The following is a 25,094-nucleotide window of genomic DNA, read 5'->3' as shown; positions in this document are numbered from 1 at the left end:
GAGACAGATCGCCAATGAGAACTGAGAGTCACGTGTACAACACAGAGAGACAATCTTTTTCATTAAAAGAAGTTCATCATGCCTGTTGTCGTCACGCACCAAGACACCTTGTGAATATGTGAGCAGGATGAAAGAAGCCATTCTTTGAAGAAAGTAAAAAAAGATCACTCTTTGTTTATCAGGCTCAAAGAGAGAAGATAAGAAAGCCATAGTGACTGCAACACAAAGGGAGAAATCTGTTAAAGAAGAAAAATCTAAAGTCTGTCATCATTTACTCACCTTCATGTAGTTCTGAACCCATATGACTTTCTTTCTTCCGTGGGACACAAAAAGACAAAGACTCTTGCCCATTCCCTTGCAATAGGGGACTGGTCTTTTAAGCTACCAAAAGGATGCAAAAGCTTCATTAAATGATCATCAAATTACTCCATAGAACTTCTTATGTCTTCTAAATCCATATGATATCTTTGTGTGAATAATGTCATAATTTACTGAAAATCATGTACATCTGCCCTAGCTCTTATTGGTGCGAGAAATGAGAGAAGTAGGAATTTCTGATTTGTGAATGAATCATTCTTTTGAGTTGATTTTTTCAAAGAATCAGTTGATCTGTATCATAAAACTTGTCTGAAACATTCAGAATCAGACTAATGACTTAAATTTTTGTCTCTTTTTCACACAATGCTACCTTATGACTTCAGAAGATTTGGAAAATAACGCACATATCATATGGACTACTTTTATGTTATTTTATGATGATTTTAGATCCTTTTTTGAAGCTTGAAAGCTCTGATTCCCAATAGAAACGAGCGTCAGAGTCTTCAGAATTATTCCTTTTGTTGTCCACGAAAGAAAGAAAGTCATATGGCTTGGGGGAATGACATGAGGGTGAGTAAATGATGACAGAATTTTTTATTTATGGGAGAACTGTGCCTTTAAAGCACTAGACAGCAGTGAGATTAAATGGAGGGCAACATCAAATATTCCTCATCAAATTTTTGTAGTATCTCAGCTATACCATCTACATTTTTATAGCTCCATTGAGAAACATCTGTGACTAAGCTGATATTTAAACTAAATCCGCTAAGTCTGTGAGAAATAGCTTTTTTCCAATTTTCCTCTTGTAGGATGTTATTTATTGGTGCATGCATGCTTATTAAACTGAAGGGGAAAAAAAACTAATATATTTTTGGATGTTTTGAGAGAGATGCTCTTGCTAGCTCTGTATCAATAATCAGTGTAAAAAATGACAGAATTCTATTGTCATCCAATTCATTCCACCTTGTTTTAAAAAGCAGAAAGCGTTTGATTACAACAGTCTACATGTTTTCAGCACAGCGTGGTGATTGTGTCGAGCCTGGCACCAAATCAGAATGGCCGACATCTCATTTGGAGCTTTGTTCTATTTTTCATGACTTTCTCTCTCAGTGGTGATCCAGACGAGCATTGCATCACTCTCAGTTCCTGATATAACTTCACTCCACCTGGAGGACAAAAAGCGTGGCCTATGCCAGGGAATTTTGGGCAAGATTCCACACCCAATATGAACCGAGTCCAACCTGAAGAAAATATCAATAGCGAGTAATTGCTTAAAGACTGCTGGACGCAGTTTTTTGAGGCCCTGAACCAAAACAAACAGTCATTATGGGCAACTTTCCCACTGGCTTTGTAAACAGTGTTGAGGTTGCATGAAAGTAGTCACCGTAAAATTGTTGTGCACATTTCCATAAATGATTTTGAAGCAGACATGCGTTTACTTTTGTATTGCTTGTTACTGCTGATGTTTGAAGACGGGCCAAATACAGTGAATTTGCTATCATTCATGTTGACCACTATAAAAAAGCAGGCCATCTGAGAATAGTTTGGTCATAAAACCAGACGGTGCACAGAAGATGTCATCCATCTCTGGTAAAAACATACATTTTTAATAGGATGTTTCACCCCTTCCAATTTCCATTCTCTGAACATAAAAAGTGAAAGTTGACACTTTTCAGACTAATAACCCTAGGGTGTGCGTGCTATTTATCAATGGCATTTTTGAATCACAACTAGCCTGAAGGCAATGAAACCTGCGGAAGAGCATTGAAATTGATGACACCATTGGTGGTGCAACCTTTTGAATAGAATATTCAAGCACACACAAAAAAAAAATAACATTACCTTATCCCACTGTCTCCCGCGGTCCAGAGTGATTATGATCATGGAAGGGTTGACCAGATATCCATCACTGTTGAAGGAAAAGTCTGTGTTCTCCCATGACACATTCAGCATATGCCTGTGAAAAGAGTCAGACAGATGTTTTCTAAAAAATACTTAGGAATCTCCACCCAGAACACGCAAGCAACTGCACAGCAACATACTAAAAAACCATCCAGAATACCCACCCTAGCAACCCCATAGCAACATACGTAAAACTACCTGTTACACTCTAGTAACGGCATAACAACGCAATAAAAACCTCCAAGAACACCCTAGCAACCCCATAGCAACAAACAAAAAACACTCATAAAACCCAAGCTATAAACCGCATACCAAAACACGTAAACCACCTGTTACTGTTACACCCTAGCAACCCCTTAGCAACATAGAAAAACACTCATAACACCCAAGCTGTCAGCCACATAGCAACACATGTAAAACTACCCGTTATACACTAGTAACCGCACAGCAACACACAGTAAAAACCTCCCAGAATGCCCTAGCAACCCCATAGCAACATACAAAAACCACTCATAACACCCACCCTATCAACCGCATAGCATGTAAAACCACCTGTTACACCCTAGTAACTGCATAGCAACACACTAAAAGCCTCCAAGAACACCTTGAACCCCTTAGCAACATAGGAAAGACACTCATGTCATAACACCTAAGCTATCAACCAGTAACACAAGTAAACCACCTGTTACACACTAGTGACTGCACAGCAATGCATATATCAACATACAAAAACCATACAGCAACACACGTAAAACCATTTGTTACACCATAGTAACCACATAAATGCACTAAAAATCTCTCAGATCACCCTAGCAACCCCATAGTAATGCATACCCAGAAAGTCCTAGCAACAACCTAACAACGCAATAAAAAACCCAGAATACCCACGTTTGTCTGTCTGTCTCATAATGTCTCTGGTCTCATATAGCTGCAGACTTTTTTTTCTATAACAGATTTTTTATCTCTTGGGGTTTCACAACATCCTGGTAATTATTGTTGGGCTTTCAAAAAAGAAAAAAAAACTTTTCAAACCTTTTCTGCTGAATCAAATTCCCAAAGCAATAAAAAAATGCCAAAACCATGCCAACAGTTCCGCTTGGACCTCCCTGAGGACAAAGTCTCTCAGTTTTTTCAGGATCCTTCACTTCTCAAGGCTCTCCACTGAAGCCATCTAAATCAACCTGCTTCCAAACGCAGGCTAGACCTCAGTGTGGGGCAGCTTCTGTTTAAGCTGAATTCATTAGCTTCAGGACAATCATCACATATCCCAACAGCAACATTTAGCATCTGTTTCTAACATTGCATGCCAAGAAAAATGTACCAAACTGTAATGTTTAGTGTTTAGGGGTTGAACAATTCAAGTTAAGACCTAGGCCTACTGTAAATGTTACCTCAAATCACAGATTCTTGACTCCTAAATGATCTGACTTAGATTTTTACCCACTAAACAATAAAATAGGTGAACAATTTTATGGAAAAATGACAAATCTAGGGGACGGGCTTTTTTGATCTAGGCCAATATGTAAACACCTAGCAACCACACAGAGAGCACCCTAGCAACCACATAGCAATGTGCTAAAATCCACTTAGGATCTTACTAACCACAGCAACACCTTGGCAAGACGCTAGCATCTTGGCAGTGACTATTCAGAACATTCTCTTCGGAAAATATATTATCTATTTAAACATTATTAGCTATCATCCAGCTCATTTCTTGTTCCTCTGTTTGTACTCCAGAAAGATTTTGTGGTTTCTATTATATTTTGTCTGTCTATGGAATTTGGACTGATAATTTTATTGCACATATTCACGGACGTGAGAGGACGCTGGCGCTGTTTATTCGCCGCTTCTCCGTCTGCTATTGCTTCTTGTGTTCCTGTTTGTTTGTGTTCACTGTACCCCTACCTCTGGACAGCCTCTCAGCTGGTTCCCGAACCCGCTTGGGCACCTCGACTGGACTGCCGCCTCGTCGGTTAGCCACTAGCTGGCTGCCCTCGTTCATCCAACGCATGGCGGCTAATTCTAGCTGCTATAGCGGCTAACCCGATTGCCTACCTCTTTCTCACAGGCAACCTCCATCAGATGCAAGCCATGACCGAGACTGGACTTTCATCTCCCCTGTCATGCCGTGGATTATTTTGGCACTCACATCAGTCATCCATCTCTGTGCCCCTAGTCAACCGCTAACTGCTATCACGGAGCTCTTAGTCCCTCCTCTCGGAATCATGTTCAAATATTCAACTCTGCAACTGGTCGAACTAATTAACTTCTCCATTCCATCCTGCATCCCAGTCATCAAACAGCTCGGACTTCTACGTCGACCCCGTTACATCCACAGAAGTTCTCACCACAAGTTTGTTTACTTCCACCACGGACAATCCATTCCATCCATCTGGGCTTCTTTCCCCTCTCTGATCCCAAACTGATACGGTTCACCATACTTTCTCCAACCTCACGCCCCTGCCTCCTCAGGGAAATCACCTTCCGCAACCTCAAATCTATTGATCCCCACCATCTCTCTGACCTGCTCTCCACCACTCTCCACCTGGACTCAACCCTCACCTCACCTGATTATCTCACAAGCAACCTCAACTCCGCTTTGTGTACCTCCCTTAACACTCTGGTCCCCCTCAAAACAAACACCTTTTAACTTTTAAGGTGTCACTTTTAACACCTCATCACCCTGGTACACATCTCTCTCAGTACACCATGAAGCCTATAAACTCCACCTCACTGCCTACAAAGATGCCCTCTTTGCTGCCAAATCTGCTTACCTCTCCACCATCCTCACCAACCCCTGTCAAAACCCCAGAACCCTCTTCTCCACAATGAACAACCTCATCAAGCCTCGGACCAACACCCTCCCTTACCTCCACTCCGGATCTCTGCAATTCATTCCTTCACTTTTTTGCTGATAAAATCAACATAATTTATCTCTATCCCCTGCATCAAACCTCCCAGTATCTACTCCAGCACCAATTACGGCCCCTCTTCTCCTCATCCCTCCTGACCTCCCTCCCCCTCCTCCACACTGCCTCCTCTCCCAGTTTGACTCTGTCACACCGTCTGAAATCTCTAAACTCATCAGCTCTTCCAAACCCACTACCTGCTCACTTGACTCCCTCCCTACTCCACTCCTGAAGTCCTGCCTCCCCGTCCTATGCCCGTACCTCACTAACCTCTTCAACTCCTCACTGTCCCTTGGAACTGTCCCCTCTGCCTTCAAAACTGCCGCTGTCACCCCAATCCTTAAAAAACCTGGTCTGGATCCCTCTTCTCTCAACAACTACCGCCCAATATCCAACCTCCCCTTTCTGTCTAAAACCCTGGAACGGATAGTCGCCTCACAATTACAAACCCATCTTCATGCCAATAACCAATTTGAACCTCTCCAATCTGGTTTTCGCCCCCTCCACAGCACAGAAACCGCTCTCCTCCTCAACGACCTCCTCACCTCCGCTGACACAGGTTCCCTTAACATCCTTATCCTTCTCGACCTGAGTGCAGCCTTCGATACCGTGAGCCATAACATCCTGCTCACCAGACTCAAAGACTTTGGTATCAAAGGTACTGCACTCAGCTGGCTCCATTCCTACCTTTCCAACAGATCCCACTTCACACCTCTGCCACAGTCACCCAAGGCGTTCCCCAAGGCTCCGTACTCAGCCCCCTCCTCTTCATCATCTACATCCTCCCCCTTGGTCAGATACTCCGCCATTTCAACCTGAACACTGTTATGCCGATGACACCCAGATCTACCTCACCACCAAATCCTCCCATAATCCTACCCTCTCCTACATCAACTCCTGTCTGTCAGCTATTAAAACCTGGATGCAACACAACTTCCTCAAATTCAACAGCAATAAAACAGAATTCCTCTTCATAGGCTCCAAATCCACACTCAGCAAAACAATAACCCCACCCTCACCATCGACGGCACCATTGTCTCCCCATCTCCCCAGGCCCGCAACCTCGGAGTGATTTTTGATTCAACCCTCTCCATTGAGCCCCACATCCGTCATGTTATTAAAACCTCCTTCTTTCACCTCCGCAACGTCACCAAAATCAGACCCTCACTCACACCCCCTGCTGCTGAAAGACTCATTCACGCCTTCATCTCCTCACGACTGGATTACTGCAACTCACTACTCCTTGGCATCAGCTCGACCTACATCAAACTACTCCAACTGGTCCAGAACGCAGCCGCCCGACTCATCACCCACTCCAAATCCTGGCACCAAATCACGCCAGTCCTAAAACAACTACATTGGTTTCCCATTTCCCATTGGATCACATACAAAATCCTGGTCCTTACCTACAAAGCCATCCACCATCTGCCCCCCTCATACTTCACTGACCTCCTCTCCCCCTACCAACCCTCACGGTCCCTCAGATCCACCTCAGCCGGTCTCCTCTGCATCCACAAGTCCAAGCTCCGCAGTTTTGGGGACGGAGCCTTCTCTAGGACAGCTCCCAGGCTCTGGAACTCCCTCCCCCATGAGATCCGCACCTCTGAGTCCCTCACCATCTTCCAGTCCCGCCTCAAGACCCATCTCTTCACCTCTGCCTATCCGTAGCTCCACGCCCCTTCCATTTTGTATTTGTGTCTGAATCTTTATATTTACCTGCCCTGTAAAGTGACTTTGATTTTGTTGTGGAAAAATGTTAAAATGTTAGCTTTCATTAGACATTGTGTGGGTTTTCTTTCGATTCAATCATGTATTTCTCTCCTGGAATGTATGCATGAAAAGCAGGAACAACGACACACACACACACACACATAGGCAAATGGTCAGAAAGAGCCTTGAACTCTTTAGTATGGGTAATCAGTAAATCCCAGGGGGGTTAGAAGGGCCACTGTCTTATAAAGACAAAGGGGTTATTCAGCCTTTTGACCTCACAGGTGTGAAGACAGTAAAGCCCAGGGGGGTTAGAAGGACCATTGTGTTTCTAAAACCAGCTAGATCGGGTTTACTGGGGTGAGTGGAAAATTACAGAAGAAGAGACTTTGAAGAAAGGGAGTATAAGAGGCTGTCTGTTTTTCTGTGTGATTAGGTCTTGTTCTTATCGTGAGTAGCTGCGTGGTATTTCTGTGAACAGGCCTCCTTTAAAAGAATAAACATCTTTTAAAGTACAATTTGAATCCTGATGTCTCTAATGCTGTTTGTTTAATTATTGTTTTTGCCACAACAATTTCGTGAAAATCTATTTATTACTATTATTATTATTAATTTTAGCATTGAACCTGAGCTGTTTTGTCTTTTCGAATGGTAAATAAAAAGTCCAATTTCTCTTCATAATACAAGCCCAAAAAAACTCATAGTATTTTTTAAACATTAACATTGTTATTGTAGTCGAAACAGCTAAAGTTTACACAGCACCCCAGATCAAGTGGAATATATTATCAGAACAAACTCCATTAGCACTTTGAAAGTCTGATACACTTTTGATTCTGAACATTGCATCACTGCCCATGTTATTGTAAATACCTGCTCTTATGCTCAAAGCATTATTAAATCAGATAATTACAGCCACATGATTCATCATGCAGCATAATTGGGGGACGCTGTGGGTGGGATATTGGACAGCCTCATCTCATCTATACACATCACACACACACAGCGTCCCAGCGGAGGTGATGAAAGCCCCCTGAGTATTATGGGCACGCTTAAGTGTCATCTGTGTGAAAAGCCAGCATAATCTGATAATCTGCTGTAATCTCATTAACAGGTAAAATGACTTAATCGCAAGAGCATTAAAATCAGACTTAATTAAAAACAGCCCATCAATAATGAGGGTGACTGTCCTGGATCGAGTTCATTTCAGTGGCATTTTATCTTTATATACCAAAACTGAATGATTAAGCAGGAAATAAATCCCCTCAAAAGCAAGAATATATTGTCAAGAAGTCATTCTACCGGGGGAATGTTAATAAGTTCAGCTCTGTTCTAAAAACTAGTGAGCTGCCTCGCTGCCTACAAAGGTGGCTGTTTCTAAGACAGTATGCTAACCGTCGTGTAATCTAATATGTGAGTGATTTAGAACGCTCTCCATAGCAACTCAAATACAAAGTCCCTTTAAGGCAAGTCATTTCAGTCGGCAAGTCATTTTTTAAAATCACCACTGAAATCTACGGAAGCCCTGTACCGCAACATAAATTATTATTTTTTTATTCAAAAAAAAAAAAAAAAAAACGATAATAAAAATAACATTTCGAGAATAAAGTCGAAATATTTAGAAAACAGAGTCAAAATTTTTGGGTGAATAAAAAAGTCGAAACATTACAAGAATAAAGTCGTAATATTTTGAGAATTATTAAATATTAAATATTTAATTAATTGTTAATTTATATTAATTATTTAATTTTAATTTCGACTTTAATCTCGAAATATTTCGAAGTTACTTCTGATTGAAGATTACGAGGGCACATGAATAAAAAAAAGAAAGAAAAGATGTGCACGGATAAATAATTTACAATAAACTAGAGTTGTCAAAAAGTATCGACTTCGGTACCAAGTCGGTACTAAAATTTTAAAATGTGACGATACCAGCATTTCCCTCTAGCGTTTTGAGTGCTGTTGAACGGATTCTTAAACTTCTCTGATTGACCATTGTGTTGACGCGCTCAACATATGTCTGTGATTGAAACGGAAGTTCATACACTGAAAAATATATTTTTGCTTCATCGAGCGCTTACACAGATACACACTGTAGCGTTTGCGTCTATCAGCTGATTCCTAATATATCCACTAATAGACGGATACGCTGATAGAAGCCGCTTTCAAACGCTCCAGTGTGTATCTGTGTAAGCGCTCGATGAAGCACTTACACATGTTGAATCAACATGTTGAATCAAAGACAACATGTTTTTTAAGCATTGATCATTGTAGCCAATAACAGACATATTGAGCTCATCAACACAATGGCCAATCACAGAGGTTGAGCGGTGCAGTGTTGCTTCTCAAGTATAGTACATGTATCTTATTTCACTTAGGATTTTTTGATATTTTAACTTGAACAAAAATATATTTTTCAGTGTATGAACTTCCATGGAAAAAATCTACTTGTGTGCTCTAAAGAAAAAATAACAGCATACAGGTTCAGAACGGCATGAAGGTAAGTAAACTCTTCCTTTGATACTGGTATAAAAAGCACTTGTGGTATCTCACAGCAATGCACACACACGTTCACAGATCTCCCGCATGATTTACAAGCCAATGACCTTGGGCTGCACCAAACATGGAGCACCTCTCTCTGCATCGGCCGCTCAAACTCTGGCCCCCTTTGGATGATTAAAACATTTTCTGACGAAATAGGATTTGTTGTGTTCCCTGGCACAGATGGCACCAGATTGCTCTTTTGGGCAGCCCTGGCAAGACAGGGCACATCACACGTTATATCTTCGCTCTGATCCCTGTATCTAAATCCGGATGGCACAGACTGGGCAATGTGCAGCAAAGTGAGCACCCTGGTTTTTGGCCCTGCTACAGAAAACTGTTGGCAGATGTTCAAACTTTCCTGTCACTTTATATCCATCAACCCTAACTTTGCTTATGCGACCCTGTTGGGTCAGGAGTTTTATCGTAGATTTCACAACATACCACAATTGTACACATGGATTTACACATTACCACCCTATCTGTTGTTCAAAATCTCTCCCATACCATGGCTGCATCTCAATTTACTTACTATCCCATCTATACAGCAAGCGGTATTAGGATTAGTGGGTCCCAAATCAAAGTACACTAAAATATCATGTCAAAGGTATTCATATAGTGTCCTATTTCTGATTATTTTTTAATTCATTGTTATCCACTATTTGTGTTTATTCATTCTATTTTTACATTTACATTAGCTTTGCCATCATCCAAACTTACTTAAAAGTCTTGATCTTTAAACGCACCTACAATTTAATAACACTGTTAATGTAATCTTTAATAAGTACTATCATTTTTCATATCAATTCTGTACATTATATTGTCGTGATGCTTAAATAAATTTAAAATGCATTTATTACACAAATTATGTGTCCGCACAATTTGGCATGTTTCATTGAGTTATCACAAACAAATCAAACAATTTATGCTTTCAAAATCTTTTCTTTTTTTCTTTTTCTTTTTTACAATATGTGAATAAAGGGTGAAGAAGTCAATTTTCATAGAATTTTAGTATCAGCTATCAGCCATAACATGAAGATCATTACCGGTATTATAGATAGACTTTTAGAGCCCTATCATACACCCGGGGCAATGGCTGGCTTTTCAAAGGGAATGGGAGGTGAGACTCTGGTTGGTTTATTGCACGTTACGCCCATAATACACCCATTACTAGGAACAACCCTTTTAGACCATCCGCTTAGATTATTAAAATAGGGCCCCTAATATCATTGCATCCCTAGTTTTTGAATGTATGAACCTAAGGGTTAAGGGTACTCTCTCCACCAAATCAAAACTCTGAAAACTCACCTGTAGAGACTGTCATTGGTGGATGGCCGAAACGGACTCAGACAATCCATGTGTCCGTCAGGAATAAACCCTTTCTGCTTGCGGAAGCTCTCCACTCCTTTCACGACGATGGCTACACCATCCCTGACTCTGTTTCTCAAACTCATCTTCCAGCGATCTGAGATAATGCTGATCAATCCAATGGGGAAGCTGTCTGGAGGTGATATATTGGGGTTTCCCACCGCAAGGCTGGGGATAAACCAGATATACCCCGGACCAACCAAACCCACTTCCCTGGCCATGGTGAACAGGTACTGGGCCTCATCATGTGAGCAGTAAACCAGCAGCACCTGTGCGTCGATCTGCTGAAGGAATCGGTGGGCACGGAGGTCGTTCATGCCGTCGGCCGACATGTCAAACGTCAAGATGTCCTGCAACTCCCAGAGGAAGTAAGACGTATCGATAAAAGAGCGGATGTAGTCCACGTAGGTGTTGTATCCTGGGTACAGGCTCGTCACCACCACGAAACTGTCCCAGTTGTACTCCTCCATCATCTTGAACATCCCATTGATCTGCTGCTCGATGGAAGAGCCCAGCTGAAGGAAGGTAGAACCGTCACCCTGTCAGAAACACAGGAAAGTCAGAGCTTGACATTATTTCTCCATACGGCTTCTGGCTGTTTAAACCAAAATTTGCATCAAGATTTCATAATGGTATAAAACAAAACAAAAATTGAAATGCAATACTACTATTACTAGTAACAATAATAATATGATAATAGTTATTATTATAAGAAACCTAAATTAAATATAATAACTCTTGCATATTACTTTAGCATACTATTTAATATTATTATATTTTACATGATTTTATATTCATATAATAATAATAATAATAAACATCGTCATCATCATCTGACAACATAACTTCATGCATTAATTTTGAATATTATATTCAGTCACAGGTGTGTTCTGTCTATTGACTGTTCATGCATTATTATAGAATATTATATTCAGTCACTGTGTACTATTGACTGTTCAAATCAACTATGAATGCAGCTCATCCAATTAAATTATATTTTATTATTGTGATAATTGTTATATATTCATTATACTAAAAAATATATAATCCTAATTAATAATAATAATAATAATTATTATATTGGTTTTATTATTATTATAAACTTAAATATAAATACATATTACCATAGCGTACTAACTACTAAATAATATTATATTTAATATAAGTTTAAATTAATATAATAATAATCATCACCATCATCTGAATAAACAACAGCATAACATAGAATCAAAATGATATTTAGTCAAAAGTGTGTTCTGTACCGTTATAATGACTGTTCAAAACAACTTTGAATGCGGTTCATCCAATGAAATTATAGAGCCGTAACTATTTGCTTTATAAAAGTTCTTTAATCGTGCTTAATGTGGCACAAATAAAGCACACCCTGCAAATGAGTTTACAATAAAAACTTTACATGGCAATTAAAAAGTCATTGCCTACATTCAGTATATCACCCATAACTACATTCTTCAATACTATTCAGGCGAAACATGTTCTGACATTGAGGTTGCATGCCCAATCATCCATGCACAACAGTTATGGTAATCCAAAAAAGTAGTCAAAAACCAGGCAAAGGTCCAAACCGAGATCAAGAGAATCCAAACAGGGTAACATACACACAACTAGTGATGGGATGGTTGACAGTTTATACCGGGGCTCCGACGCAGTTTACAAAGCACTATTGTATCACACACTGTGCCGATGCTAGTATCGGAATGACAATACCATGTGATTGATGACGTTTGAAGCTTCGAACGTCATGCAGTATCGGAAGGTCGGGACAGCTGTTTTGAAAAAAATTGGTGCTTCGCGAATCGCGACCACATGATGCATTAAAGTCCCCGTGAACCGGAAGTTGCAAATGACTTTTCTCCAGTGTTGTGACGTATTTCCGAGAGAAACAGAATACTAAATGAGGCAAAATGGTGGGCGTGGCTTTTTCCCCAACTAGCACCTGATTGGATCTAGAAAAGTAGGTGTTTTCATTCAGCCTGTCTACTGTCAGTTGGAGGGGCGTGATTACGGATGTTAAGAAGACGCCCAAACCGTGAAACCTACGTCATCAGGCAAGGTCCTCCAACGCAGAGGGGAGGGGAAATTTCCAAGGGGGTAATCCATCGACCGGAAGTTGAAGCCGGCCGGGTGCCGCCATGTTGTAGCAGAACTTCACTTGCGTTAGCATTTCCATTGACTCCCATTCATTTTGGCGTCACTTTGACAGCGAATAACTTTACATCTGAGGCGTTTAAAGACTCCATTTGTCCATTATTTATTTCTAAAGAAACACGACAATGTATAAAGGGCTCCATTACCTTCTATGTTACATTATGGCCCCGTAGAAACAGTTTTAGTAAAAATAAGCTAACGATTGCGTCATAACCACTCGACTCTCTGTCACGCTGTACAGAAATTACCGTACAGACAGGAGGAGAAGCTCGCAGGCAATCGGGGGGACGTCCCGTCAAGGGAGAAGCCCGTAGATAATGAGTCCATAAAAGCAACGGAATACTTACTCCTGCTCACTCACGCCAAAGAACTCTTTGCTCAAGTTCCCCGTCTCTGCAAGATTAACGTTGGAAATTTTCACGCACAGCTACTAGAAGATTAACGTCTGTCAGACAGGTTGCTCACGTCATCAAGCTTAGTTTGAGTCAGTTTGAGTCTGCGCGTCAGGAACGGAAGTGCTCAAAAATCGCTAAAAATGGGCTTCAACTGTCTCAACTGAGTTCCAATGAGATGGCTCTGTCCACTTCTTATACTGTCTATGGAAATTTCAGATTTTGATATAAGATTACGAAGCCAAAAATTTCTTTTGTGTAAATTGACTTGCATGGATGAATTGTTCACCACAAAACGATCAATTTAGGCAAACAAAGTAAGTATGGTCAATTTTGAATTCATGGGGACTTTAAAAAGGAAAATGATTATGGAGGAGGCATTATTTAAAAGATTTAACACTACACTTACCGATTAAAATAATTTTTTTTTTTTTTTAAACAGAACAGCCAAAATATTTTTCCAATTACAATTACTATACTTATGATCACATACTTGTATATTTTATATTGTTGATCAATATGTGAATCCGTTGACCAGGCCACACATGACACAAGTTGTGGTCTCATTGTCACAAATTAATTTAGATGAGATTAGATAAAAACTGTATTGATCCTACACTTGTATGTCACGGACTTCCGAAGCTTTGTGTGGTCACATGCTTTTTCTGCACTGCAGTGATTTGTTGAAACAACACCATGTGATTTTTCCTCAGCGGTCGCCCTACAGGTTGGAAGCAGAATTGTCCATTACTGCTGTCGTAAATAATTTAGCCTTCCGCAGCCGACTGTCGCACGCGCACGCTCGCTGTTTATCCAGCACCGGCTTTGGAATCAACAATGGCAGACATCCCAACCTGCAAGAAGTCATTTCAGACAGGGAGGTATATCTTGGTGACTGGATTGTTGACGTTGGGGGGCGGCTGGTGGCGGGTTGACTAGCTTTCGTGAGGCACACTCGCAAGGTCTCTCGCTCTCTCTCTCTCTGCCGTGCTCGCGCCATGTATGTTATGCGCGCAGTATGTTCTGTCTCGCATGCGCGCTCTAGATTCCGGCAGATCTGAACTAATTTGCGGGCATCAGGGAGACGCAGGAGACTCCCGGGAGACTTGGGATGTCTGCAATGGCCACAGACAATTTGAGGAAGTGGTGGGGGAAGTGACGTATGCCGTAAAGCAGTCGAATTTTGTAGTTCTTTTTGTGCACGGGTTCCTACCCGAAACCCGAAGTTACATAGTGCCAGTAAAAGCGATACAGACCACGTCAGGCTATGGCAGACGTGTCATTTAACTTATTTTAAGTCGATGTACCATCACAAGGGTCTTGGAAATATATTATGAAGGTTGAAAAACTACATAGTGTTACTTTAAACATGTTGGAGAAAACAAGTGTGACCACCAGGTGTCGCTAATGCGCACTGTGTTCAAAGCTTCGAGTAATGAACCTTTTTTCAGCACAATTTGATTAAAGCCTCAAATGCTTCAGAAAGCCTCAAATGCTCCAGAAAGCCTTGGTTTCCCCATCACTACACACACTGACGCACGCAGAAGACAAGAACACAGGATCCAAGACAAGAATACAGGAGTTCAGACACAGAGTGGTAACATTTTAGCAAGACTAGGCTACACAAAGAATGCATGGGAAGACACCACTTAAATAAGCCAGAGCAAACAAGGTAACAATGGGCTATATGCACGCATAACTTCCGCGTTTGATGCAAGGATGCTCGTGCGTTTCCGGTTGGGGAGATTTAAAGCGGAGGAAAACCGAGGAAAACGGGATTATGGCAGAGTCTTCAAAATGTACTGTCCTCTCGTCTTTGAAACGAAACTTTAATACGTTTAGATGTAATTTTATATATAGTTATGTTTCTTTAATATAATAAACAAAGAAGCATAAACAAAATGAGGAGTGTCTGTTTTGTCTGTTTTTGTGACTAACGTTTCTTTAGTATAGCAATAGAGTATAAAAACCAATATAAATTCTCGGTATAGCATTGGACTCTACAATCGGCGGAAGTAATCCAGCATCCTTAGACCTTCACCGGAAATACCGCCGTGCACAGAGCCCATACACAGGTGTACTGAATGAAGCCATAATGAGTCCAGGCAAAGGATTGTGGGGAATGTAGTCCTTAATATTAACACAGCGACAAAAGGAGTGGCCTGTGGAGGAGCTCATGGGCAGTCCAGATGGAGGATGTGACAAAAATATAAGATTACACTACCAACTAAATTGTCAAAAATCCCAAACTTCCCAATATCTGACTGCCTGAACATGACATTTGGTTATAAAAGGTTTTTCCACACGAGAAAGATTGCAAACATCTCAGATAAACGGCAGAGCTTAGATGATATTTAAAGTGTGTATAACAGCATTTATCATTTCAGAAACAGTAAATGGTGACTGAATCTAAACTTGACCGAGATTTTCTCTAGAAGATGAAGGCCAACTGCTACCACCAGAGGATATTCATCAGAGCCGTTTCCTGCGAGAGACTTTCAGTGTTACACAGTGATGTCCTTCAGACAAAAGCATTGGGAAAGTAGGGTAAGCCTGTTCATTAGGCTGCGACCGGAAGACGTTCCGGTTTATTCCACCTGTTCGCTGACCTCTTTAAAAGCTCTAAAAATCACAATGCTTGAATGCTAGTGTCAGTGAATGACCATTGCATTAAAAAAAAAAAGTACAAGGTGTGAGACAAAAGAACAGTTCAAGCAATATGATGGGTTAGGTATTTATAAGCTTGTCCGATTACAACATTACAAGCCTATTTTAATATTATAGATCTCTGGAGCCCAGATAGCACATCTGAATCTTGAAGTCTGCAATTTAACAGGATCGACCTCAATATTTATCACTATAAAGATCTGCGTCTTTGTACAACATTTCTTTGAGTCTACACCTTGATTGCTGTTCTAAAGACTTTTAAATGACCTTAATTATCTTGTATCAGTAGTGACTCATTTTAGTTGAAGATGAAACCCGGACAGGATGACTAGAGTTTGCCAAACATCCAAAGCTGGCAATCCAAAGATTGCTTAAGGTTATTGATTCTGACAGATTTTTTTAGCCAATAGTGCCTGATTATCAGTGGCGGTTCTAGCCCATTTCAACTGGGGGGGCCAAGCTGGGGCCAGTTGTACTGTTAGAGGGGCCAGTTACATGTAGACCTTATCGTTGTCATATCATTTTCTGCACTGCTGCAGGCATTAACAGGCAAAATACCGTGTTTATAATCATTCAACAATGTATTTGCATTTCCATTATATTTTTACATTTGCATTACATATTCAGTATTAGTCACAGTAACTGTAATAGACATGATGTCCTTCTTTCTCTTCATTTTGAGAACTATAGAGCAAAAGCAATGGGGACCAAGAAGCTTATTAATTAATTTACTGAAAATAACTGACTTGATATGTCTAACCGTTTACAGGGTTCCTGCACACTTTTTAAAGTCCAATTTAAGGCTTTTTAAGACCTAAAGAAATCAAAATTAATACCGTACATTAGGGGTGTGCAATATTGACAAAAATATATTTCAATATTTTCAACATTTTGTTAATAATTAGATAATATTTTACTGATTGTGTTTTTGTGCTGGTGCCATGGCTGGTTTAGGCCTGTTGTTGACAGCTGACTCACGAAGATATTAATATTTTTCATATTCTATGCAGTGGTCAGTTCACAGCAGTGACAGAAATACATTTTTTAATTAAGGGGCAATATTTGCCACCTTAAATTGATTTCCAGGGGCATTTTCACCTATATATGGACATTTTTTCTAAACTTATTTAGAGTTATGCATCACCTTTTATGTCAAATACTAACATTCAAATTATACAGTAATTATACTTATTTATACAATAATACTTAATTATACAATAATTATACAGTACCACTGTTACCAGTCAAATTTATTAATTCAATCAAAATCCATCTTTGCAGTGCAGAGGTGACACAGAAGTGGCATTAATATATTTACACTCCATTTACAATTGCATAAATAAACCTATGAGATTTTTTTCAAATCAATATTTAAATATGAAATTATTTCTAATTTTAACGTTTTAATTAAAGGATACTTTATATATGAAACTAAAACCGCCAGTAGGCGGCGGCAAGTCCCTGTAAGAGGGATTCATTCATTCAACCGATTTGTTCAAACGGCTGATTCATTCGGGAAAGAAGCAAGTGATTCGTTCAAAACGCGGATTTCAGTCAAGAAATCATCGCTGTGTTGCATTGAGACTCACTACGGTTTCATTATGAAATTCTAGTCGGCGAAATAAAGGGAAAACAAACAATATTGACAATATTGTGTCTAAAAAGTAACTCCCAATGTTAACTTATTGTTAATTTAACTGTTGTATAACATAAATATCACAGTTGCAATTGTGCACGGGAAAACGGCACTCTTGCTGATGTGATATTCTAATATAAGAACATAATATGATATAAATATAAGACAAAAACTAATTTGGGGATATAGCCTGAACTGCACACAGCAGTGAAAGGACGATAGACAAATGCTATGTCAGCTCACAGTGCCTCGTACATAGTTAAAACAATGATTACAATATCATAATAGACAATACACATCGCACACCACATACGCACATAAAGAATGAACTTACAACTGAACTGACATTTACCAACTTTCTTCTCTCCTCTCTCGCGTGCAGGAGACAGGCGTTATTCTGCCGCGATTCCCGCGAATGTGATGCGAATTGTCACGTGAAAATGCAAATCCACAAAGATAGAAAAATAAAAAAATAATACGCATACAACGATAGCAAAAAACAGTTTTGTAAAAAAAAATTCAAACTCCACATTTAGGGGGGCCACAAGGGGGGCCAAGCTTTTTGTCACAGGGGCACTGGCACCCCCTCTAGAACCGCCACTGCTGATTATTGTAGGTAAAATACCAGAACATTTGGCCGAGTGCTGTCACATCTATGGCAGGGGTTTTCAGTGACCCCCAAAAAAACCTGAAACCTAAAATATCAAGGCAGTTATGCATGTAGCTATTATATATAAAGAACTTGTTTGAGGGGAAAAAAAAGGAAAAGAAAACATGTTGATTTTTTAACTTTCTATTCATCAAATTATCCTATAAAAAAGAATCATGGTTTACACATAAATATGTTTTCAACATCGATAATAATAAGAAAAGTTTCCTGAGCAGCACTACACACTACACATTTCAAAATATATAAAAAATGTAAAAGAGTTATTTATCCCTCTGTTGCTCCTCAAGTGGCGGTCAAAATGTTGTTGTTGTTGTTGTTGTTGTTTTTTTTCAATTAAGTTGTTGTGCTATATTTTAGTCCAATAATGTTTTTAATATTTTGTATTTTTTATGGTACTAAATTATATTTATGCAGTACTAGTAGTTATAATCCATGTATTGCCTGCTAACCACTTTTTAACATAAACTGTCGTAAACCTTGAATGCTTGTACAAAACATGTTTACACTAAAACTGCGAGAAAATCAAAGCCATAAATCTAAACAAGTTGTGTTCCGAATTTGAGCTTGATATCTCAGTGTGTGTATATACACACACACACACACACACACACACAGTATATATTAATAATATATTAATAGTAATATTGTGAAATATTATTACAATTTTAAATAGTGGGTTTCAATTTTAATATACTTTAAAATATAATTTATTTCTATGCAAAGCTGAATTTTCAGCATCATTACTCCAGTCTTCGGTGTCACATGATCCTTCAGAAATGATTCTAAAATGCTGATTTGATACTCAGTTATTATCAATGTTGGAAACAATTGTGCTGCTTAATATTTTTTTGGAACCTGTGATACTTTTTTCAGGATTCATTGATGAATAAAAAGGTAAAATGAACAGCATTTATTCAAAATAGAAATATTTTATCAATTTAACTCCTTGCTGAATAAAAGTATTCATTTCTTCTTTTTTTAAGGAAAAGAAAATACTGATCTCAAACTGCTGTATATTGTTACAAAAGATTTCTATTTTAAATATATTCTGTTCTTTTTTTAACTTTTTATTCATCAAATAATCCTGAAAAGGTATCACAGATTATAAAAGAAGACGACTGCTTATTGATAATAAATCATCATATTGGAATGATTTCTGAAGGATCATGTGACACTGAAGACTGGAGTAATGATGCTGAAAATTCAGCTTTGCATCTCAGAATATATTAATATATATCAAATTGTAATATTTCACAATATCAGTTTTTTCTATATTTTTGATCAAATAAATGCAGGCTTGATGAGCAGAGACTTCTTTCAAAAACATTAAAAATAGCAATGTTTTCAAACTTTTGACCAAATGCTAATTTACTATTTACCAAATGACTTGCATGAGAACGTATAATGTGCCAAAAACTCCAAAACGCTCTCATGTGAAACGGCTCTGAATTGAGAACAGACTGCAGTGGTACATTGTATTGCATAATAATAATAATGTATTGTCAGTGGAGATTATGTCAAGCTTATGTCATCTTGAATCATAATGTAATCTTTCTGTCTCTCAGCTCTAAACCATGTGCATTTAATTTGGTTAGGAGTGTGTGACATGCATATTGTTGAAAATCTCCTCCATCTCCTTCCCCTCCAGGCCCCTCCCCCTTTTGCTGACATCACACGCCGTATCTAAACGTAGAGCTTTGGACAGGATTACCACCCTTATCATCAACACATGAACACTGCAGTGAAACACTGATGAATTCACTAACAGATCCTGCGCCGTATTAATGCTGCTTAACATATTCTGTGCATGTCGTTACCCGTGTCGTTAAATACATCATGGTTTCTGCCAAGATACTCACGTGTTATCTGTGAACATGACAATGTCTGTCTGTACTGGACAAATAATTATTATTTTAAACTACATGCTATGGAGGTAACTTGTCATTTTTCACCATCGACACCATGTGGATTGTTGATGTGATGTGTGCTATTGCTTTTCTAAGTGATTTGACTTACAATTTCCTTCTGTTAGCAATCACATAGCAACGCCCTACAGCCACGAAGGCATCTTTGGCATGCAACACTACTCATATTACTTCAGAAAGTCATTCCTTTGATCATTTTTATTAAATAATTAATTTATAAATTCCTAAGGTTTCCTTTTAAACATTGATATTTAATTGAAAAGGGTAGAATTAGGAAAAAAAACACTCAGGACTTTTTTTTTACTGTGCCTTTATGTATTTTTACTGTTCTTAAAATGCCTTCTTATCATTTTACCCTTGTTTCAGAACCAGACTTTCAATGTAAAACTATGAAAATCCATTATAAAATATGAATCATCATTATCAAACTGATAATCTAAAAAAAAAAAAGAAATATACAAACCATATTTATGTGTGAACATTATGTCCCACAGCTTCATTCGCCATAACAACAATTTTGCCCCAAACAATGTTTTAATAAAAGTAACTACTCATTTACCAAGGAGACAACTATGGAAGCTTGTTTCCGCCACAGTATGAAAAATAAAAAAGGTAATTGCGACTTTTTATCTCATAATTCGGACTTTTTTTCTCACAATTGCGAGTTTACATCTCGCAATTCTGACTTTTTATTTCTCAGAATTGCGTGTTGTAAAGTCAGAATTGCGTGAAATAAAGTTGCAATTACGTGTTATAAAGTCAGAATTGCGAGATATAAAGTCAGAATTGATTGATATAAAGTCGAAATTGTGTGTTGTAAAGTCAGAATTGTGAGATAAAAACTATTCTGAGGGGAAAAAAGTTAGTCTTTTCCCCCCTTAGAATTGGCCTGATAATTCGCAATTGCGAGTTTATATCTCACAAAGAGAAAAGATGTCAGAATTTCGCAATTATGTGTTATAAAGAAAAAAAGTCAGAAAAGTGAGATAAAAAGTCGCAATTCTGTCTTTTTTTCCGCAATTGCGAGACTTTATTTCTCAGAATTGCGACTTTATATCTCGCAATTGCGACTTTATTTCTCAGAATTGCGACTTTATATCTTGCAATTGCGACTTTATTTCTCAGAATTGCGACTTTATATCTTGCAATTGCGACTTTATTTCTCAGAATTGCGACTTTATATCTCGCAATTGCGACTTTATTTCTCACAATTCTGACTTCATATCTCGCAATTGTGAGATAAAAAGTCGCAATTATTTTACTTTCTTTTTTTATTCAGTGGTGGAAACAAGCTTCCATAGACAACAGTGTCAGAAAAGAAAGATAAAAAATTTGACATTTAATGTGAGTAAAAATCACTCGTGAAAAGGTAAGGTCTCATTTGTTAACATTAGTTAACCCTCTGGGGACCAGAAACGCGCCCGCGCGTTTTGCCGTTTTTTTTTTCACATAGCAGAAAAATAGACTTAAAATACTCTGTTGATTTTGATCGTACATATAAGTGTTATACATCAATCGATCTTGTTAATTGTCTATTATTTTTCTGTATACTCACAATAAAAACAAAGTTTTGTGCTTTTTGTCAAATAAAGAAAAATAAACATGATGCGAGTTTTGCCTTCTCTCTGTCAGTGCAGTCCATTCTGAAACACGTCCGAAAAATTAACTCTAACTCTGCAAATACTTGTCATACAGGCACGAGAGATTTTTCTTTATGAAGCTTGAATTCTCTTCTTTTCAATGATGTAATTTATATAAAAAACAAATATTCTCAGTTTATGTAATCTGTACGAAAAGAGAGTGCTGTCAGATTTTTTTTCCCCAGCTCATTACACTTCATTACGCGTTAATCTGACACGCCCACGGAGGACGCGCGCTATTCAAACGCAAATGTTGAGGCAAGCCATGACAATGCCCACATCAGCCGTTCCACCGCGGCGGTAAAATGTGGGGTGTATTTTCTGCCTTTTACCGCCAAGAGGCGCTACAATCATAGACTCTGAAAAGTGTTTGTTTATTCTCTCTAATGCGTAATCTGCTGCCGCACCGCACTGATTCAGAGCGATTGAAAGCTGGTAGCAGATGAATTCAACAAGTGAAACGTATAGTTAAAATAATTCATAATCACAATACTGAAATTAGGCTACTGAAATGAAATTGAATAAATAATGAAAAAGTAAAACATTGCAATAAAAACATTTACAGACGTACAGACGATAGCTCAGTGGTTAACGCAACAACACGAGCTTCGAGGAGCTTCAATCGACTCGAGATCGAATCTCAATGTAGCATACATGTTGTTAACTGATGTTGGCCAACAGCGTTTATATTTAACCTTCTTGATGCTTAAATAGCTAACTGTTTATAACTGTTTACTTATTTAAAGTCAAGAGTTTTGTTTAATTATTATTACAACATAAATTTGCTACATTCCTGTAGAACCGCAGCCGCTGCACAAACGACAAAAACTGATGAAGGAAGATTGTCAGCCGATTGCATCAGAAAATGAAAATGAAGAAGCTCGTCTTTAGTCTGCTAAATTATTGTGTAATGTAAAAGAACACTAAAATTACTTAAGTTTGAAACCAAGTTCGAACATTTCAAGGTTTAAATAAAGTGTCGGGACAGTTTTTTTAATTTAAAACAGGGTTGCATCGGGTTTAGAGTTTATTTCTTTTGCGATGCAAAATAAGAAACACTAGGCTAATCTTATTCTTGCGACATTTTAAATTTGTATTGCCAAAGAAATGACAGCTATATTAAACAATTAAAACAGTAGGCCTACAAAACGAAAATTGTCCAAAGCAACATAATTAAATTAAAACATGCGTTTTTCTTTGCCTCTCTCGCGCTGAATCTCTTTTTAACAAGTTTATTTAGTCTCCCTCGCTCTCCATATGAAAGAGGAACATTAACACCTATGCCTATTGTCCTGCGCGCTCGATACAGCACTGAACTGTCCCTCCAACCCCCCACAGGCTATCGGAGTCTGAGGCTGACTTAACACAAAGAGAAGTCGCAATTCACACTTAAATCGCTATTCTAGACAGTGTTGATAATGAAGGAATTAAATGATTTAGTTACATGTAGCCTAGTGATATTTCTATCATAAAAGTTTATTACTAAATATTTCATTATTTCAGTAATTGATGAAATAAAACTGGTTTGGGCCAGCTTTTTCCAAGCAAAACTAAATATAATCTGAAAAAAACGCATGTTAATTTGTTTTCATGAACAAAATGTTCAACTCAATATTAAAGTCTACATGGATCTTTGGATCCTTTCAACCAGGCATGCAATTTGTGAATTAAGTTTTTTATTTTTTATTTTTTTATTCAAATAAATATCGAACCACGGTGCTTTGTGGTAATGCTGCTAAATTAAATAACATGTATTGAATAATTATGAACTTAAATGAAACAATATCGCAACATTTCGACAAATACATTATTTGATCTGTTTTTACATTTTAATTCAGGGCGATTTAGCCTGCTACATTTAATTAGAGCGAGATTTTCACCCTTGTCATTTTCTCATTGGGAAGCGCTTACAGGCTACATGTTTGAGTACATCCTCTGTACCTCTCGTTTTCATATGGATTACATAATCAGATAACATTTATTAGCCAGAATATTTAGACATTTAAAGGCTTTAGACAGAGCCGATTTCTTATAGTGACTGAGCTGAAGTGGCTTCGGTTCATTTTTGTGACGCGCAGTTCCCGGAGACAGAGACGACAGATAAACTGTTTTTGTCGTTAGCAAAAGTTCGAATAAAACCCGACTTTAGAAAAATGCATAGGGCCACTCGGCGTGGTCTGCCAAAACACTTAATTATAAACTTCAATATTTCATTCAAAATAATCTCAACACGCTTTGTAAAATTTTGAAAAGCCGTGCATGCATTAAGGCCACTTGAACTAATGAACAACTGAAACGCTGGTTTTGATTTTATTGTTTGTCGTTGTTTAAACGTGCTTGTTGCATATCTCTATTTTATATTTGATATGGTCTATTGGTGAAGTAGCCTATAGCATTGATTACTGTGGAGGGAGGGGTGTGGGGATTCAAATAATTCAGCAGAAGCAGGGATGTTTAGACCAGAAGGAAATCCCCGTCCCCCCTGGCAAATCACACTTTACTTAAAACCATGTTTTTAAAAACTCTAGGTTGTAGGGAATCAAAATAATAATGATAATAATAGGCCTAATAAAAAAAAATATATATATATAGGCTATATATGTAAAATTACTTTTTTTACAGAACTGCTTTTGAAATTACGATTGGTAGCCTCGTACGATTGGTACAGATGCAACGTCGTTGTGTTCGATACTATTGTTCCTAGTGTAAAATGGAAATGCATGGTAATTTTATTTTATAAATATAACCAAAAAACTGTATGGCGTAACAGAGTTTTAGAGCTAGACAAATCTCTCTGCATTAATAAATATAAAATTTGCAGTAGACCATGTTTGATCGGGATTTGAACCCGTGTCATCTTGATGATGAACCGTAAGTTCTACCGCTCGGCTATTAATTTCCTCACTGAGAAATGCCCAAACGTTTGTTTCTCACATGAGCGAGAAAACGTTTTGTCGTTAGCCTGTGTGAGTGTAGGCCTACTTTAGCCTACATGAATAAAAGTAGACCTTTTACAGTTTTAAAAGATGATATCTTATCTGTATGACCAACAATTACGCAGTAAGTTCTTTTAGCTGTTATGAGAAAAATAAATCCAAATGAACGCGCCGCCGCGTTTGTCAAACTCTAATTCAACATGCCAGAATAAAGCCAGATTTTAGAATAATGCATAGCCACTCGGCGTGGTGTGCCAAAATACCCTAATTATAAACTTCAATATTTCATTCAAAACCATCTCAAAACGCTTTGTGAC

The 25,094-nt window shown here is 38.3% G+C and overlaps 1 protein-coding gene across 1 annotated transcript in view; it reads right to left on the bottom strand.

Moving 5' to 3' along the window:
- grin2ca (glutamate receptor, ionotropic, N-methyl D-aspartate 2Ca) overlaps positions 1 to 25,094 on the bottom strand; it is a 92,184-nt gene that overhangs the window by 24,398 nt on the left and 42,692 nt on the right. Inside the window, exons 4-5 of the mRNA XM_056271928.1 lie at positions 10,686 to 11,284; positions 2,161 to 2,275 (exon numbers count right to left, since the gene is read on the bottom strand). Coding sequence (XP_056127903.1) covers positions 2,161 to 2,275; positions 10,686 to 11,284 — 714 coding nt within the window. The remainder of the gene's footprint in view (positions 1 to 2,160; positions 2,276 to 10,685; positions 11,285 to 25,094) is intronic.

This window comes from Rhinichthys klamathensis, unplaced genomic scaffold (assembly GCF_029890125.1).
Source record: "Rhinichthys klamathensis goyatoka isolate OS25496 unplaced genomic scaffold, OSU_Roscu_1.1 h1tg000015l_1, whole genome shotgun sequence".
Taxonomy (NCBI): Eukaryota; Metazoa; Chordata; class Actinopteri; order Cypriniformes; family Leuciscidae; genus Rhinichthys; species Rhinichthys klamathensis.
Note: the sequence above shows the minus strand (reverse complement) of the source record. Positions and strands in the feature narration are given on the sequence as shown.